This window comes from Notothenia rossii (assembly GCF_949606895.1).
Source record: "Notothenia rossii genome assembly, chromosome: 9".
Taxonomy (NCBI): domain Eukaryota; kingdom Metazoa; phylum Chordata; class Actinopteri; order Perciformes; family Nototheniidae; genus Notothenia; species Notothenia rossii.
In genome coordinates this window covers 55,162,454-55,179,650 of record NC_136907.1, presented here as the reverse complement: position 1 = coordinate 55,179,650, position 17,197 = coordinate 55,162,454, and the positions used below count along the sequence as shown (strand labels likewise).

Here is a 17,197-nt window from a genome sequence, read left to right as displayed (position 1 = left end):
GAGGGTGGCAGGAGATTTCAAGGGGTGGCATCCCCTGGCAGAAGTATATGCTGATTTAATCGCAGTCATATCAATCAATGTTAACTTGGAAAGCCACAATATTAATATTTTAACTCAATAACATTAGGTGAAATTATTGTGGCACATCAGTAAAGCCTTAAATAGAAATATATAAGGTGGCAGACATAATTTAATGAATTGGATGATAATGAATTAACTGAATGAGTTTGTTTCACTCTTAGACCAGCAGGGGTACCATCTATGCAGACTGCTGCAATAAGTAAATGAATTAACTGTCTCATCGATGTTTGTCTGTATGCATATGATAATATTAACAATCATATTATTCCTATCAGCTGTTAATCACTGTTATGATTCACACATTCATTTATTATTGAATAAACTATATTTTTTGGAGCAGTTAATGATGAATGTTCCTCAAGATGCTTGCTCACCCTCCTTCAAATTTGAAGTAATTACTATCATATATCAAAATTCAAAACATTCAAAAGATTCAAAGAAACAGTTCAGCGCCCCACGACTTTATTGCAAACAGTTACAACCTTGACTTTACATCAGAAAGAACAAACATTAAAGAAGTGACTAATTGCATCAATTAGGGCTAAAAAAACGTGAATTCAGCTCAAACATATACATCGCTGCAGTTATTATCCAGTGGAAAGTCCTTACCTACTGGCCTAAATAAAAGTGGTTACTTTTTTTTGGCTGGGCGGTGTAGTTTTACACACCTTCTTATTTGACTTTCTCAGGACTTAAAACTGTTTTTTGGGGGCAGACCCCCACAAAGAAACATACAAGGTCATCATCTTAACAGTTGTTTATGCTCATCCGTGAGCAGAGCATCAAGTTGGCATGCCTATATAACAGCTGAATGCGGGATTACCATTCTGTTCAGCAAAACGACTCACAAACTTATTAAGATCTAAAGCTTTAGTGCGTTTTGATTCAATGCTGAGTACAGCCAAACTTCACAGTCTCTTCTCTGTCATTGTAGACCACAAATACCTCATTCTTTCCATCTACTTGGGTCCGAATGCTTCTCGGTTTGCGCCGTCCCGTTCAAATGAAATCGCCGCAAATCATGCACGCTCGCACCAGGAGGGTAAAATACCTCATTCACACCAACGCAACTCCGGTTCAAGCTCCGGGCTAGCTTTTCAGGTTCAGAAACGGTTTTTCGGTTTAGCTACGGCTCTTTTCACACCGCCCAGAGTCCGACTGGTTCTGCGTCATTGCGTCATCGTTTGCGTCATGACGTAACCGTTTGCGTGCCTGCTTCATAAAGCCAAACCACGCGTAAACCCCTCACAGCTGACACCGACAACAACAACAATGGCCGATTGTGCTCCAGCTTCCTCTGTACCTCTTCGGAAGACCAGATTCCCAGTAGGAAGCTGGTCTCTTCAGTGGACCACTGTTTCTCCATCGTTGTGTACAAACTGGATAAAACGTGGGCTATTTGTTGTTGTTCAGGGGCCGTATTCACAAAGCATTTTATCTTACCGCTAGGAGTGCTCCTAACTCGCGCTAAAACATTTTACGTAGGAGTTTTTTCTTAAAAGTTATTCACAAAGCCGCTGAGACCTACTCATACTAAGGATAAATCACTAAGAGTGAACTAAGAGTGAACTAAGAATGAACTAAGAGTGACGCGCCGTTGCTATGGATTACGTCGATTCTCGTGCATGAGTTTAGAAGCGGTCAGTACGGTGATTGGTTGTTCAGAGCAGGCGGTCTCGGTGAAACTCATCCGCAACATCCCACAAACGAGCCCACTAAATCCCCGAAAAACAAGGAAATAGCCTAGGCTAGAAATGTATTCCTATCAAATAGTTATGGACAGTGCAGTTAGCAGAATACACGCATGATGACACGTTTGTGCAGACCACGATAATGACGTTGAATATGCATGTTAAAGAGAGAGAGCAAACAATAAATATACGTAAATTGCATTAAATCAAGGAGGCAATTAAAAGCACCCTGCAAACTATTATCCAATGAGCATATTTCCAGCACTTAAACACTTTCAATAACAGCCCATACCACCGTTCAAGTCCCCCTATCATGATGAATGAAAGTGAAGACAAAGTTAAACGCAAGTGACACCCAACTGGTACATGGTGCCTCTCAAAAAGCTGCCTCAGACCGCTCTCCATTAAAATACGCGAATCATGGGTAGATCCAGGCCACTTTGCAACAACATCAAGAATGTTAAAAGTTGCATCAAAAACAATCTGCGTGTTGATGGAATGTACTTTATTTCTATTGACGAACACCTCTTCATCTTTTGATGGCGCAATTATTTTTATGTGCGTCCCGTCAATAGCATAGTTGGCTTTGATCCTGTGTAGTTGTTGATTGTCCAAAGGAAACCGGATAAACTGTTGGATGATATGTGGTCTAGAGAGCGCGTTGATGGTTTGGTTTATGGCACGGCTGAATGATGGTTGCGATATTCCTAAATCGTCGGCATTGCAAAGATGCATTTTCCCTGTTGCTAAATATCGTAGTGTTGCCAAACATTTTATTTCCAGACTAATCGGGTTATTCCTATTAGTCGGGGATGTTATTGCATCCCGCACTAATTCCACAACAAGTTACATACCCTCACGATTTAGCCTATATCTCTTGATCAATTCACAGTCTTCCATTGTCTCCAAAACATTTCGTCTAGCAGCCATTTTCAGATTCTTTGTGAATAGGTCTTACTGAGTTAGGAGTCCTCTCGAGGACTTTTAAGCTCTCCTAAACTTAGGTGCTACTTTTAGGCCTAAAATACTTTGTGAATTGCTCTTAGTGAATACAATTAGGAGTCCTAAATTTAAGACTGACACGCCCATTATATTTAGGAGTTTCTCCTAAATTCGCCAGTTAGGAGCTACTTTTAGCCCTAAGATCCTTTGTGAATACGGCCCCAGGAGTTTATCTGCCCCTGCCTCGACGTAAGCGTGACGTATGCGGTCAGGGGCGGCGGGTACTGTTGGCTAGGGAAGGCTAAGCCTTCCCAAATATTTGTGTCACTGCATCCTGGTAAAATAAAAATATAATGTATAATGTTTGTGTCTTTGACATTAGCGCTGCTATGCAGCCACCTGTGCCCTGTGCACTACGAATCCAGTTCAACAGACCCTGGATATGTTTGAATGATCTTAACTAACCCTAACAAATGAGATCTCGCTAAGCGGTCCTACGACGCTGGTTATCAACTCAGTAAATCAAGCCAGGGTTTCTCTCTCCATCTGAGAGCGCGTTCACGTGAAAGGGGCGGGGTTAGCTACATTTGACCAATCACAAACAGGGACAAGTATACTGACAGCTCAGCGTCATACTTCATTAATGAAAAGTAAACTAATATTAGACAAATATGAACTTTAAACATTCATGATTTAAACATATAATCCAGGATACAAGCCACATAGTTGCACCTGCAAGGTGAATATAGAACAACTGGTTAAAAAATTACTACAGAGTGTTTAAAAGCGTACAACAGTTTTATGATATCACTGCCCCGTCTAAGACACGAGTGGATCTGACTTTAATTACATTTGAGTTGAGTGTTTCGTCAACTTAATGTGTTGCTTAAAATAATACTTCTGCATACAGTATGTGATAATGTAGGTGATGCACGGCCAGATACGGCTCGAGAAGCTGACTCAGATAAGGAAATATATGATATATTATGATAGTATATCGATGTAGCCTACTGATTGATGATGTGATAAGAATGATAAGTGCGACACGTCGGCTTCTTCTCTGCATACGGCAGTTCAAACTGTATTTCCTTTATCCTGTAATATGACTTGATAGATTTAAACTACGCACACTGAGCTCTGATTGGTCAGCAGGCGGTGCTTCCACTGAGTTGATCTCTTTTCTATAGAAGCCGGAGGCGGGCAGCGTCAGGTAAAAAAAGTTATTTAGCCTTCCCAAACCTGAGCCTCACGCGTCGCCTATGTATGCGGTGCTTTTGCTCTAGCCGGACAATTCTTTGGTGCTTGAAACTAACCGGATTCCGTAGCTAAGAGGCTGCTCCGCTGCGGTGTGAACAGGAAAACCTGGTGCTTTTGAAGCTCCAGCTCCGAACCGGCCCTGAAACACCATTGGTGTGAATGAGGTAAAAGACTCACGTCTTGTGCTGCATTCACTTGCACTCGGACATTAGAGATTTTCTCTCATAAATGTCCAATGAGCCACAACCTTTCTTTCAAAACAAAGGGGGGGGAGTTCATTCTAAACTGTTGAGTACAACTTTTTACACGAACTATGGAGAAATGTCACCAACATTTATAATCAACATTTAAAAAAATATTATTAATAAATGAATTGCCTACATTTAGGGTGGCAACTAGGGTGGCAAGGCATTGCAACCCCGTGCCACCCTGTAGAACTGCCACTGGGTCTCAGATATATTCAAAACATGTCTCTGAAGTGTTTGCCTCGAAACACCAAACAGATCATTGCAGCATCCCATAATCCCCTCTGTTTCAGCCCTGTTTCAAAAGTGCTGATTCTCTGTCTTTTACTTTAGATGAAAATAAGGAGCCAGTCCCCACGCCCCTCTGAGAGATATTTGGTTAAAAAGAACGCAATGGTGCTGTAGGAGGAGATTCAGGTGATACGGTGGGGGGGTGTTACCTTGGTTGGTTATTGGCTAATGGTTACACAAGCCAAACAATCGTTATGACATCATAAAGTGGCCAAAATCTGATCAGCTCATTTCCAGAAAGGTTTCTATATAAATGGATCAGGACAAAAAAGTGAGCAAATCTTTTTTCTTGAAACTTTCAGAATCTCTTTACACATAGGGGACACATGTTGATCTATAAAAGACATGAAAAGTGGATTTTGCATAATAGGTGACCTTTAAAGCACTGCAGTGTTGCTAATTGATTTTGGGAGATCAATTAGCAGTTCAGTCAGACGAAAGAGAAAGGTGGGGTAGGTAATTTTGGAGAAACCAGCTCGAGTGCGCTAGAATTTGAAAATACACAGCTGGAAAAAATCTGCCTTACAGAGCCCCTCCTCCACACACGAACGCGCACATGACCAATGAGGGCACGAGATAAGTTTGTGCACAGATGGAAGGCTGACAGGCAGGTAGGCCATCCAGTTATTTTAGCCGGGCCGGCTAAAGTGATTGGTTATATGTTTTTACAGCGCTACGGCTTCCACAGATGAATTTTTTAATGTATTTATTGTCAAAGCATTTAATATATTCATTGCTATCGGGATGTTAAGAGCATTCCATGGAATATAACAAAAAGTGTTTCTGAAATAAATTACATACCCCATCTTTAATATGTTTATTAGAAGCAGCATATAGTTTGAGTTTAGCATCTAGGCTCGGGCCTCATCACTCCACAGATTTACAAAGAACATTGAGTGATGATTAGATAAATATCCCCCGAGCATACAGGCAGGTAGAAGCTGGGGTGGTGGTGGGGCAGGCCAACAGTAGCAACATGAAACACAGCAGCAGGAACATGAACGCAGCAATAGCAAGTGAACACAGCAGTGGCAGTAGCAGCATAGCGAGGCAGAGGCAGGAAGACCTGGCAGCTTAAATAGAGCGGCATGTTTAGGAGAATGTGTTTGTTTGGTTGGTTGTAAGACGGACGAGGTGCGTCACGTGTTAATGTATCATTGGTACTTGAGTTGACTACCTGAACTAGCTCGCAGGCTTCACCCCATTAATGTAACATATATCTATGTTTTCTTTACTTTAAAATCACCTGAAAGCGTGAATCTTTGTGTGTTTGTTGGCTAAGAATGAGAACTTCATATCTTCACGTTGTGGGCAATTTTGCAACGCAATGTTTTTTCAGTAGCCTGATGCGCTTGTAAAGGGAGGGTTGAGGGGAAGGGTGTTTACTTGGTTGCAATCTGCTACCTCACCTCTAGATGCCACTAGATTCCTAGATTAAAGGAATGTTTCCTCACTTTCACGCCTAATAGTCCGGGAGCCAAAGCCTGATTTTTGGATGAACCTTGTTTCGTCTGATAACGTTTTTTTTTCAGCTGTTTCTTGTAGCTTGGGGGTACCTCTTCAAAATCCAAGAGGGTGCCCGGTGATATCCCCTGAGCATTTTTGGATATTAACCCCTTCATGGCCAAAACGCCAAAATCAAAGAAAATAAGGATTTATGAGATTGCAATAATATTGAAATATATTCAAATCAAATGCATCACATTTGCCTTCCTCAATGTTTATATTCATACAGTGCATTGTATTATACATTAATTAATATTAACCCTTTTAAGCTGACCCAGCAAAACATACTTTTGAAGTGCAGTGAATACTGCAAAGACAATGCAAACAACTTCTCTCTTTTGCTCATGCAACTGGGTGGCGTTTATTACCAACAACAAAAAGGAAAGGCAAGCAGATTGTTGGATAAAACTTTGCTCATTAGCATATAGAAATGACACATTACTGTTAGGATCTTGAGCATCCCACCCTGAAACATGCACAGAACATTGTGCATGGCAAACCATGCACTTTACAACTGCACTTCTTGGAGTTGCAAGGGGTCTCACTCTTGCAGCCACACCTGATCATCTCCAAAATATAATCTGGGACACATTTGACATCTTCTGGTAGATGGGTTGGGATCAGTGACCTGTTGCACGTATCTTTTTTCCATCCAAATTCTTCTGGGTTCAGTGCTGGCAGCAGGTTTACATTGAGATTTCGCCACATCATTGCCTGAAAGTGGGCCCTCTTAACATTTTCAATGAAGGCTTCATTTGTTGGTGGTAGAGCAGCAAGGTTTGGAGCAGACATATATCCTTTTCCATTATTTTCCCCCCAGACAAGAGCCTCTGTGCTTTACTTTATGCCATAACAGGCGGAGATGAAGGCAGTGGCTTGGTCGAGGACTTGCTGGAATGGTGCATCCATGTTGCCAATGGCTGATAGTTGGTACCCAGCTTTCAGGACTTTGATGCCAGAGCCTTTTCCCAACCCATAGTAAGACGCTACCGTGTCACATCCCGATGTGGCATGGGCTGGTAAAAGGTTCTCGACAATTTCTGAATGCTTGGACAGTGTCGCCTTGATGTCCACTATGGCTCTTTCCTTGCGGGGAGATTCCATGATGAGTGGTACATCCTGCCTGATGGTAATGGTGAAGGAGTAGGACGAACACATCTGTGTCATCAGAAACCACAGAGATTTGATGGGCTTCTCCAGCACACCCCAGGACTTGTTGGACAATGATGGTGTCAGCTTCTTCCTGCTGATTTTCTAGCTCATATCGGCTCCTTCTTTCTTCCATCCTGATCTCGATGGGGCCTGAGTCCTCCCCTGTCACCACCAACTTGTGTTTGTTTGTTCCCCGTAGATGGAAAAGCCTGTCTTCAGTCAGTTCCTTAAATATTAATCGGTTGAGCTGTTTCTTGTTTTCAATGGATGACAAGACAACCTTCTGGGCTGGTAGCTTAGTTGATAGTAGGAGATGATGTTTCCTACTGACCACTGTCTCCCTGACATCTCTGGGGACAGACTTGATGTAATCATAGTACCTGTCAAAGATGAGGTAGACGTCACTTTCTGACAGGTATGAAATCCGCCGTGTTTTAATATTATCAATAAAATTAGCGACAGTACCATCAGCTGGCCAGTGTATGGTCCAAAGAAGTGCTGATCCATCAATGACAGTGACATCTGCATCACCGGCATTCCTCCTGGAGACTTCCACCTGGATCGGATTTGGTTGTTGTTGCCATGGTCTTCACTTTGCTTGAGATGGTGTTGTAAAATCCCTCTGGCCAGGTCTTTTCAAATTGTTCTAACATTACCTCTCCAATCTTTACAGCACTATCAAAACTGGCAGCTGGAGGGGCTATCTTGCCACTGGTGATGTTCACAATGCTCTCTCCTGGATGTGTGTTGGGATCCAATGGATGGAGGCAGGTGTCTAGTTTCTGATGAAGTCCATCCCTGTCCTTGCTGTCTGCTCTAACCCTGGCTTTAGCCTCCTCCTTGTGATAGAGATGTACTTTTGTTGTATTTGTCTCCTCCTCTTCCATGTCATTCATGTCTGATTCAATCTTGCAGCAGATGTGGCGGCTCAGGGCCCAGATCTTCAGTGCTGCTGGCTTCAAGGTTATCCCAATGATCCCTCCTTCACTGTGGCCGTACCTCATGAAGGTGGACTCTATGAACTGGTCACTCCACAGGCCGTTCCATATTCCACGGATGTGTCGCGTCACATGTTGCCCTTGGAGGAAATAGCCTTGGACATGTGGAGGAAGCTTCTCCATGGAATGGAGGTAATAGAGGCCATACCTGGCATAGTTGACATGGCCAGCTGCAAAGTAGTAGGGAAGCATCTTCCGGAATGTGGTCAGATGGAGAAGCCAGTCACCCTCACGTTCAGCCCGGATGTACGACATCATCAGCAACACTGGTTTCACCAAGACCTCAACCCAATGTTTGGCTGTCCTACTTTGACCAGCAATCTGATCCAAGGCTCTCCTCAGATCATCTGCTTTCTGAAAATGGCCATCCATAATCACACTCCGCAGCACCTCCTCCGCCATCATGCGCAGGGCACGTACATTCTGAGGGAACTTCTTCCCAATCAACATCTTGGCAACCCCACCAAATACTTCTGACAAGACACTAGAGAGCCCACTTTTCGCCATCAGTGAAGCTGTAGCCCCAACAAAACTCATCAATGCATGCATACCCCCAAGACGTAAGTGCATGTCTTTGAACTTATCTGGATGGGCCCATAACACTTGCACTGCAACCCGGTAGAGCTGCTGGTCACATGTCAGCACACTGAAATTCTGAGCAGTTTCAGATGTGAGCTCTTGTACTCTGGCCATGGCTGTCATCATTGTATCGGGATCAGATGGCTTCATGTCGATCAGGGGTAAGTCAAGCGTTTTTTTCTTGGCCTGGGGGAGAGTGCTCTGCTCCCTGCTATGTTTCGTGTTGTATCCATGGTATTCTGAGCAGTTTTCCTGAGTAAGAACTTCCTGTAGAAAACTAAGGTCAGCCTCTGAAGCTCTCGTAACCACAACTACTTGGTGAGCAAGTGACTTCAGGGAGCAGACAGCCTTTGTGGCTTCATCTGGTGGCATTGGAGGCTGTTTGCGAGCACTGTGTAAGAAGGACAGCTAGTGAATGTGTGGACTGCTTACCATTCTGAGAGGCTATATCAGCATCAAAATGATCCACAATAGCCTGAACTAGACCATCGTCAGCATTAAATATGCCAGACAACTTAAAATCGGCTACTGCTGCCTGAGATGCTGATTTCTTGAACCTGCGATACTCTGTGTAAGAACAACATACACCATAGGAATACATGCTATTGATAAGCTTCTTGGACTCTACCATTTTTCCTGCTAGGTCTACTTGCAAACAAGTTGCCTGAGACTTGAGAGTATTAGAGGCTATTGAACCTATGAGCAGTGCAGGAAGGGTATTATCTAGCTTTGGAGAAACCTTTGCTAACAACATCAACAGAAAGTCACTCACTGACTCTTTGATCATGTCCTTATTAATGCTGATGTTATAGTGTCCCTTGTCCATATCAATGTTTTTCACATCCTGAATGAGTTGCTTGCTAGCTTTCACTGCGATGCTCCCCATGTCATCCTCGTCATCATTCACAAGTCAAAGAGTCTGCGAGGCACAACTACAAAAAGCAATGATGTCAGCTATCCCAGGTGAGGATAGTACCAGAAGATCACTGCCAAATGTCTGCTGGAGTTGCTGGATGAGGCTACTCCTAGAAAGCTTATCCCCATTAAGGTCTGTATAGAGTGCAAACAGTTCAACAGAATTCCACATTTTTGACCGGTCAGCTGTCATCTTCTCTACAACTGACGTTAAGGCAGGATCTTCGTCAGTGTCCTCTGAACTTCTACCCGCCTGCCCTGGCAGTGACCTAAATTGGACAAATCATTGTCGACAATCAACATGTAGGCCTGTCGCGATAATCGATAAATTGACTTATCGTACGATAAATAAAAATGGACTCGATAACTTTTCTGAGCTCGATAAATTGCCGTTTACATGCGTGTTTGTTTACATAAGGATGTGACCAGCATTTTAGCTAGGAGCGCTGTGGCTGCCAGACGAGCTGTGGCTGCCGGCCATGCGTGCTGTGAGGGGCGGGGCTGACACACAGCCAGGTCAGGACACTCTGTGTGCACGTACAGCAGCGTAGCAGCCAAATTAATAATATAGCGACAAGCGGGAGACAACGTGTGACTTACTCGCGGGGAATTTAAAGTGAAATGGAATTGGTTACAAAACCTACACATCTCGATTCTCCGGTGTGGCAGTATTTTGGATTCAAGCCAAATCATCGAGGCCAACCTACGGACTTGAATGAGCCGGGCGGTGTGTCGCATTTGTTTAAAAAAGGTAGCGACAAAAGCAGGCAATACCACGCATTTTAAACTACACCTAAAACACAACCACTCCATTCCGTTTTCCCAGCTGGTAGCAAACACGCCAGCTGGAGATGGCTCCCACCTTCCCGACAGTTTACAATCAAAGATGCATTTGCCCGACAATGCAAACATGTTGGTGTTCCTTGCTCGAAAACTTCGAAAAACAGATTTGGATATGGCCTGTTTAGGCATCTGGGTCTTTGTATGGACAGTGGACAGTGGACTGTACACATGACTGTTGTTTTAAGGAGATGTTTTTTGCTTGTGAGACAATGTGTGCTCATATTGATTTATTTATATATATATTTATGTATATATATATATTTATATATATTTATCTATCTATCTATATAGAGATGGATTGATAGATGGATTGAGAGCTCTGTTTTCCAGCCTGAGTCTATTTAATTTATTGTTTTGGTTGTGTGTGATTTAATTAATTTATTATAATTTAATTAATTTGTTTTATTTATTATATATCATTTATATATTTTAATATTATTTCACATTTCATTTGCAATGTTGAATGTTCAATACAAATTTCTGTTTGAAAGGATGTACTAGAATTATTATGATATATTATCATTATGTCAGTGGTCTAAAATGGTCTTACAATGGTGCCGACAATATTATCGTTTATCGCAATAATTTCCAGGAACATTTATCGTCCAACAAAATTATTTATCGTGACAGGCCTATCAACATGGTACCGGGAATCTGCAGCATGCAGATCAATAATTGTCCCCTGAAGACGATGTTGGACGCTTTTCGAAAAAGCATCCTTTCGTTTTTCACAAACTTCTAATAGAGACTTCTTGGTCTCCAATTCTCGGAATAAGAATGCATCCCTCCATCTGGACGGGTTCTTCTTGTCAATGTTAAGATTGCAAAACTCACCACAGAAAACACAATGCTTTTGAAAATTGAAAGGTTCATCTTTCGCCTGTCAGCGCATTATGATGCCGTTTAACAAATATATTAATAAAGGGCGGTGCCGGCCGTCGGTGAAACCGAGCCGGCCTTTCTGTGGGACGGGGAGAAATTATAAAAATGCTGTGCAGTCCCGCACAGAGCGGGACATCTGGTCACCCTAGCTGTGACGTTAAATTAATCCATTCTCCGCTTGTAATCATGCCGTTAGAAGCTTCAAAGTTATAGTTATCATCTGAATTTTCCGAAACAAGTTTAATATTCTGAAAGCCAAGACTTTGTTTATTTGAAATCAGATGAAAACAAACTGTAACGGACCCTGCCGTGTTATCCATGATTACTACATATACGCCTTACATTCATAATTTCAGCGGAGGGAGGGGAAGCGGCGCTGCGGAACAGCAGAGTGGCGAGTGAGAGCTGTCATCTTCCCTTTACAAGCTTCAAAAATGTATTTATCGTGAGATTTTGGCAATAACATTTTCATATTCTGAAAGCCAAGACTTTGTTTATTTAAAATTAAAAAAAACACCCGAACCCTGAAAAACTAGTTTTTTTACACAAATCAACGTTTATTTTTAAATGAGCCGTTGTGACTTCCGACTGATCAAGCGGGTCACAAATGTATAATAATGTGAAATAATAGTCAATATAAGATATAATAGTGTCCACAATAATCTTAGAAATAAAATACTTAAAGATTATGCTTCATCAAGGGCATAAAAGTAGTGGACGGATGATCCAAAGAGTCCCCAGTGTGTTTTTGTCTTGACTAGCAAACTCAAATAGCTTGGATTAATACAGGAACTGCACCAACCGCCAATTATACCTACCAAATACAATCTGGAGGCAGAATACAACAAAATCTTGCAATTATGAGTTAATTAAATAATCACGGGGTATATTACACTTTAGATCAGCGTTTCTCGAAGTGTGGGGCGCGCCCCACTAGTGGGGCGCAGAGATGTGATAGGTGGGTCACGAATGGACTTGATGAACGGGAGTTTTACTTTTTTTTTTTTTTTTTTTTTTTTAATAGATTTTTTGTACCTCAGGCCGGAATCGAACCTGGGTCCTCGCGGGCGTTAGTGCACTGTTACAGCCTGAGACTCGCAACGGTGGTGGACTTTCACAGCGCCAGATCCACCGGAGCCTCGCAACGGCGGGTGTTTGCGGCGGCGGGTGCGGTACCGCCGCAGCGGCGCTGTGAAAGTCCACGGCCCACCTATGTCAGAGCCAGCGGCCCACCAATCTCCCGATGGCCAATCCGAGCCTGCTCACACACACACAACTGAAACCAAAATCATTTACAGCGTTACAGTCGGGAAGAAAAGCAATGTGGAGCGGCACCTCACCACTTCACAAGGAGTTTAACCGTGACACTTTTCGAAATCCCGTTTGTGTCCCCCCACTTTACAAATAGGCCTATGTTTATTATAATTTTTTAACGTAAGCACACAGCCTCTGTGAGCGAGCGAGACAGAGAGAGAGAGCGAGAGAGCTAGAGAGATCACATATTTATCTATTTAATATAGCCTAGGTGTAAAAAATAAAGTAAGAAATCATTCCAATGTGTGCTATAGGACAGTAAAAAAAAAAAAAAATTGTGATTAGTAAAATACTCATAAATAAAAAGAAAGAATGCTAACTAGGTAACATCAGATCAGAATAAACCAGTTTGAATGATTTGGTTTTGATCATATTCTAAAGATGTTTGGATTATTGAAAAGTATACAGCTCCCTTTCAGTGTGTTGAGAGCTGTATCCATAAATTCATTTTTTGCTCAAAGTGCACCAGATTGAGGCATTTCACTTCAACATTAAAAAGAAAATCTTCCCGGGGGACCCCCCTAGAGGAGGTGAGGTCCACCCCCAAATAAATAAGGTTAAAATAATTAAATTGCATACATTTTCTTTTAGTAAACATTGAAAACGGGTCCCACAGACCCAAACAGCACACAAAGGTTAAAGGTAAGCATATAATAATGTTCAAATGTGCTAAATATATACACTGCAAAAAAACTAAAAAAGAGGAGTAAAAGTAGCTCACGACTTGTTTTATTTTTTGAAAGTAGCTCTCATCCTAAAAAAGGTTGGAGACCCCTGTTATAGAACAATACATTTGACAATTTTATGCTTGGCCTACCATTTTATTGGAGCGATGAGGAACAGGTGGGGCTTGAAAAGGCCCACCTGTTCAAAGTGGGGAATGACAGAAAATGTTTGAGAACCACTGCTTTAGATGATGGTTACAACATGTGTTAGAGGTGACATGAAAAGCATATTAAAAAAAATCCATTGTTCTGGATCTCAAAAGCTCAATGGGTGTAGGAAGGTTCATCCAGCTACCTGTTTCGCTGGCTTGGCATAAAAGGGTTAATATTCATTAATTTAGAACACATGACCTTTATGAATAAACATTGGAGAAAGCTAATTTGGTGCATTTCTATTGAGAATTTAGCATGAAATCTCATAAATCCTTATTCTTCCGGGATTTGGGGCATAAAGGGGTTAATATCCAAAAATGCTCAAGGGATATCACCGGGCACCCTCTTGGATTTTGAAGAGGTACCCCCAAGCTACAAGAAACAGCAGGAAAAAAAACGAACACCCCACGGCTCCCGGACTATAAAGACAGATAATTAATTGAATCCACTATAATTTCTGCATGGTAAATATGCAGCTAAATTAAGAAGTTGCTTGCCTTAGCATAGTAAAGACAAAAAGCAGTTGTCAGGAATTGGAAAATGAGCTTTAAACATTTTTATTTTTTGTGTCAAGTCTGGCATTTTAAAATGGTGCTCTATGGAGGATTAACTCACTTTAGGAATTGCCATTTAAGGAATTGCAGTTTTTGTCAGTTCCACGCTGGCTTCATTTATCGGCCTCGGAGGTTGCTGCCTGCACCCCACCAAGAAAAGGGGCGAAGCCTGCGAGCTATTTCAGGCAGTCAACTCGAGCACTTATGCTGCATTCATACATAACGTCCCTTGCCCCTCTACAACCAACCAAACAGAGTCTCCTTGATATTCCGCTCTATTTAACCTGCCAGATATCTCTCTATGCATTGCTTGCTGCTGCTTTGCTGCAGCTACTTCCACATCGCTGCTGTTTGCCTGCCCAACCACCACCCCAGCTTCCACCTGCTCGGGGGGTTAGTTATTTAATCATCACTCATCGTGTTATGTCATCTGTGGAGTGATAAGGCCCGAGCCTATAGGCCAAACTCAACTATATGCTGCTTCTAATAAACATGTTTAAGAAACATGTGAGTTGTCTGACCGAAATAGTCTTGCACATAACCTTGTATTCATTCTTTATGCCAAGCTAACTGACGAAACTCACACACATTAAAGGGAAAACATTCTTCTCATTTAACTCTCTGAAAAAAGCAAATACAAAGACATTGCAATTTAAAGAACATACCTTTATTTGCGTTTTCAAGTTTTCTGTTCTCTCTTTGTTGTGTTTGTAGTTGTTGTTCCAATTCTAAGAAAGAAGACCAAAACAACCACAACTGCGTGAAAAACCAAATGGATTTGGTTCAAATCAGAGTATGATTGCTTATGGCGACGACCATTATATGGTAGTTTAAATATTACTTATAGCATGCACAGTAAGAAATAATGTGTTGTTAGCAGAGACTACACAATAGCAGCAGAATAACAGATGGACCAACCCATTGCATTTCTTTCAGCAACTGCCTTCTTCTGAGCTTTCTTCAGTTGTGTCCGCAGATCAGCGATCTCCATTACTAGCAGAGACACAGCTACAGTGTTATTTTGTACATACTGTAAAGGGGAAAAAAACAACAAGAAAATGAGCAAATAAGAAATGTTCACACCCATTTCAAAGTTCTTCGTATCTGCCTCCTGGAGTCGAAGTTCACTGTCTTGCAGTTGCCTCCTTGTCAAATCCAGCCTCTTTTGCAGCTCTGAAAATGATTTAGAGGACGATCAAATACAACATCTTTGTATGTACTAGTACTTTGTGGCACATTGCAGTGTAACTGGTGATTTACCTCTGGTGTTGTCAGAGATTTTATCTTTAAGCTCTGATATCTCGTCTTCCAGTGGTTTGATATTCTTGTGAAGTTCTAAAATATGAGCCGCTAAAAACAAAACAAAAAAAACGTTTAGAACTCTGATGCTATTTGATAATTCTGTAACTCTGACTGAAACTGGACACATACTTAAATTAGCTATCCTCTTATCACTTGAGCCCAGCAACAGTGTCTTCTCTGCAATCTGATTTCTAATGTCCTCCAGTTGATTCTCCAGATCTTCCAAGGAAAAACCAAATGGATGCTTTATTTTTTCTGTTATGTCTCAAAATGTATCAGGAAGTTATCCCAGTAACTTACAGCCGATTCTCTCCGATGCTGCTTTTCTCTGACTTTTTTCTTGATTCTCCAGTCTTGCTATTTCATCTTGTTGAGTCAAGATTTTAAACACTAAAAAAAAGAGAAAGTTCAGATTAAAAAAGAAATCAGTGGAAACGACATAAAAACTGACTACAATAGAACAATAGTTATAGGAATGTTACTGTTATTTTGAGGATGACTCACTCAGTTTAGTATATTCATTGTCTCCATCTTTTATTCCATCAACCAAATCATTCAAACGGTCTTGAAGTTCTGCAGGTAGGAGAAGTACAAACATATTATTTTATGTGAGAAGATGTTTGGTTTTAATTGTTTATTCAAAGCATTTGGAGGTTAGGAAAGGTGATGCCTCAGTTTTCGTCACTCACCTCTGATTTTATTGTAATCTGTGTCATTCGCGGCCACATACACCCATTTCTCAATCTCGGTTTGTATTGCAATAATCTGTAAAACTGTAAAAAGGGTTAATAATTATTTTTCAGCATGTACTGTATAATCTGTCTCCCATCTTTCAGTATCATGTCCTACTCACGTCGTTGAGGTTGAGCACTCGTTACCTTGAGCAACTCTTCGGTTTTTTTCGTCAGCCCGGTATTTTTCTCATCAATGATTTGTTGAAGTTCTGAACAACAACAAAAACAAATGTTTAAACCTTAATATATCCTTTTAATGCATTAATAGGACTGAAGCTTCACGACAATGTTTATATATTTCTCTGTCACTAGGCTGTTCAGTTGCCATATTTTGTGCCACCATTTGGGTGCATTGTTTATACAAAAACGGAAGCATTATATTTCAATATATCAGGAGAGCGGAAAGTCTACACTTTTTCTGTTAGCAGACAAACCAACTTGTTTTAACTCCACCTTGGCCAATCAAAAAAATATATATAATCAAAAATCCATACATATCACTTATTAAGGTTTGGCTTATTTAATGCCGAGAAGTACTCAGATCTTGTCCTTGAATAAAACACGTTTTTACTTCAAACAAAAAACAAAAAGTACCAGAATGAAACTAAACATATTAAATAAATGCAGTGGAGTAAAAGTACATGATTTACCTCTGAATTGTAGTGGTGTAGAAGTACAAAGTAGCATAATATGGAAATACTCAAGTATACAAGTATCTCAAAATTGTACTTAAAGGTGGGGTTGGTAATTTTGGAGAAACCAGCTCGAGTGCGCTAGAATTTGAAAATACACAGCCGGAAAAAAATCTGCCACTTCCTTACAGAGCCCCTCCTCCAACACACACAAACGCGCACATGACCAATGAGGGCACGAGATAAGTTTGTGCACAGATGGAAGGCTGACAGGCAGGTAGGCCTGTCAGATATGCTTTTTACAGTACTACGGCTTCCACAGATGACATTTTTTTATGGATTTTTTGTCAAAGCACTTAAGATATTCATTGCTATCGGGATGTTAAGAGCATTCCATGGAA

At 41.3% G+C, this 17,197-nt stretch overlaps 2 protein-coding genes across 3 annotated transcripts in view; both read right to left on the bottom strand.

Moving 5' to 3' along the window:
• The window catches only part of LOC307019487 (uncharacterized protein), a 64,197-nt gene that overhangs the window by 1,613 nt on the left and 45,387 nt on the right, over positions 1-17,197 (bottom strand). For both annotated transcript variants that reach the window (XM_079650438.1, XM_079650439.1), the window contains 9 exons: positions 16,284-16,373; positions 16,120-16,203; positions 15,935-16,003; positions 15,731-15,820; positions 15,560-15,649; positions 15,389-15,478; positions 15,212-15,301; positions 15,047-15,121; positions 14,794-14,856 (listed from right to left, as the gene is read on the bottom strand). In XM_079650438.1, coding sequence (XP_079506564.1) covers positions 14,794-14,856; positions 15,047-15,121; positions 15,212-15,301; positions 15,389-15,478; positions 15,560-15,649; positions 15,731-15,820; positions 15,935-16,003; positions 16,120-16,203; positions 16,284-16,373 — 741 coding nt within the window. The remainder of the gene's footprint in view (positions 1-14,793; positions 14,857-15,046; positions 15,122-15,211; positions 15,302-15,388; positions 15,479-15,559; positions 15,650-15,730; positions 15,821-15,934; positions 16,004-16,119; positions 16,204-16,283; positions 16,374-17,197) is intronic.
• Positions 527-14,783, bottom strand: LOC307019494 (uncharacterized protein). The gene is made up of 2 exons (XM_079650448.1): positions 7,631-14,783; positions 527-7,545 (listed from the first exon to the last, which is right to left on the bottom strand). The coding sequence occupies exon 1, from the start codon at positions 9,112-9,114 to the stop codon at positions 7,693-7,695; it is 1,422 nt and encodes a 473-aa protein (XP_079506574.1). The 5' UTR covers positions 9,115-14,783; the 3' UTR covers positions 527-7,545; positions 7,631-7,692.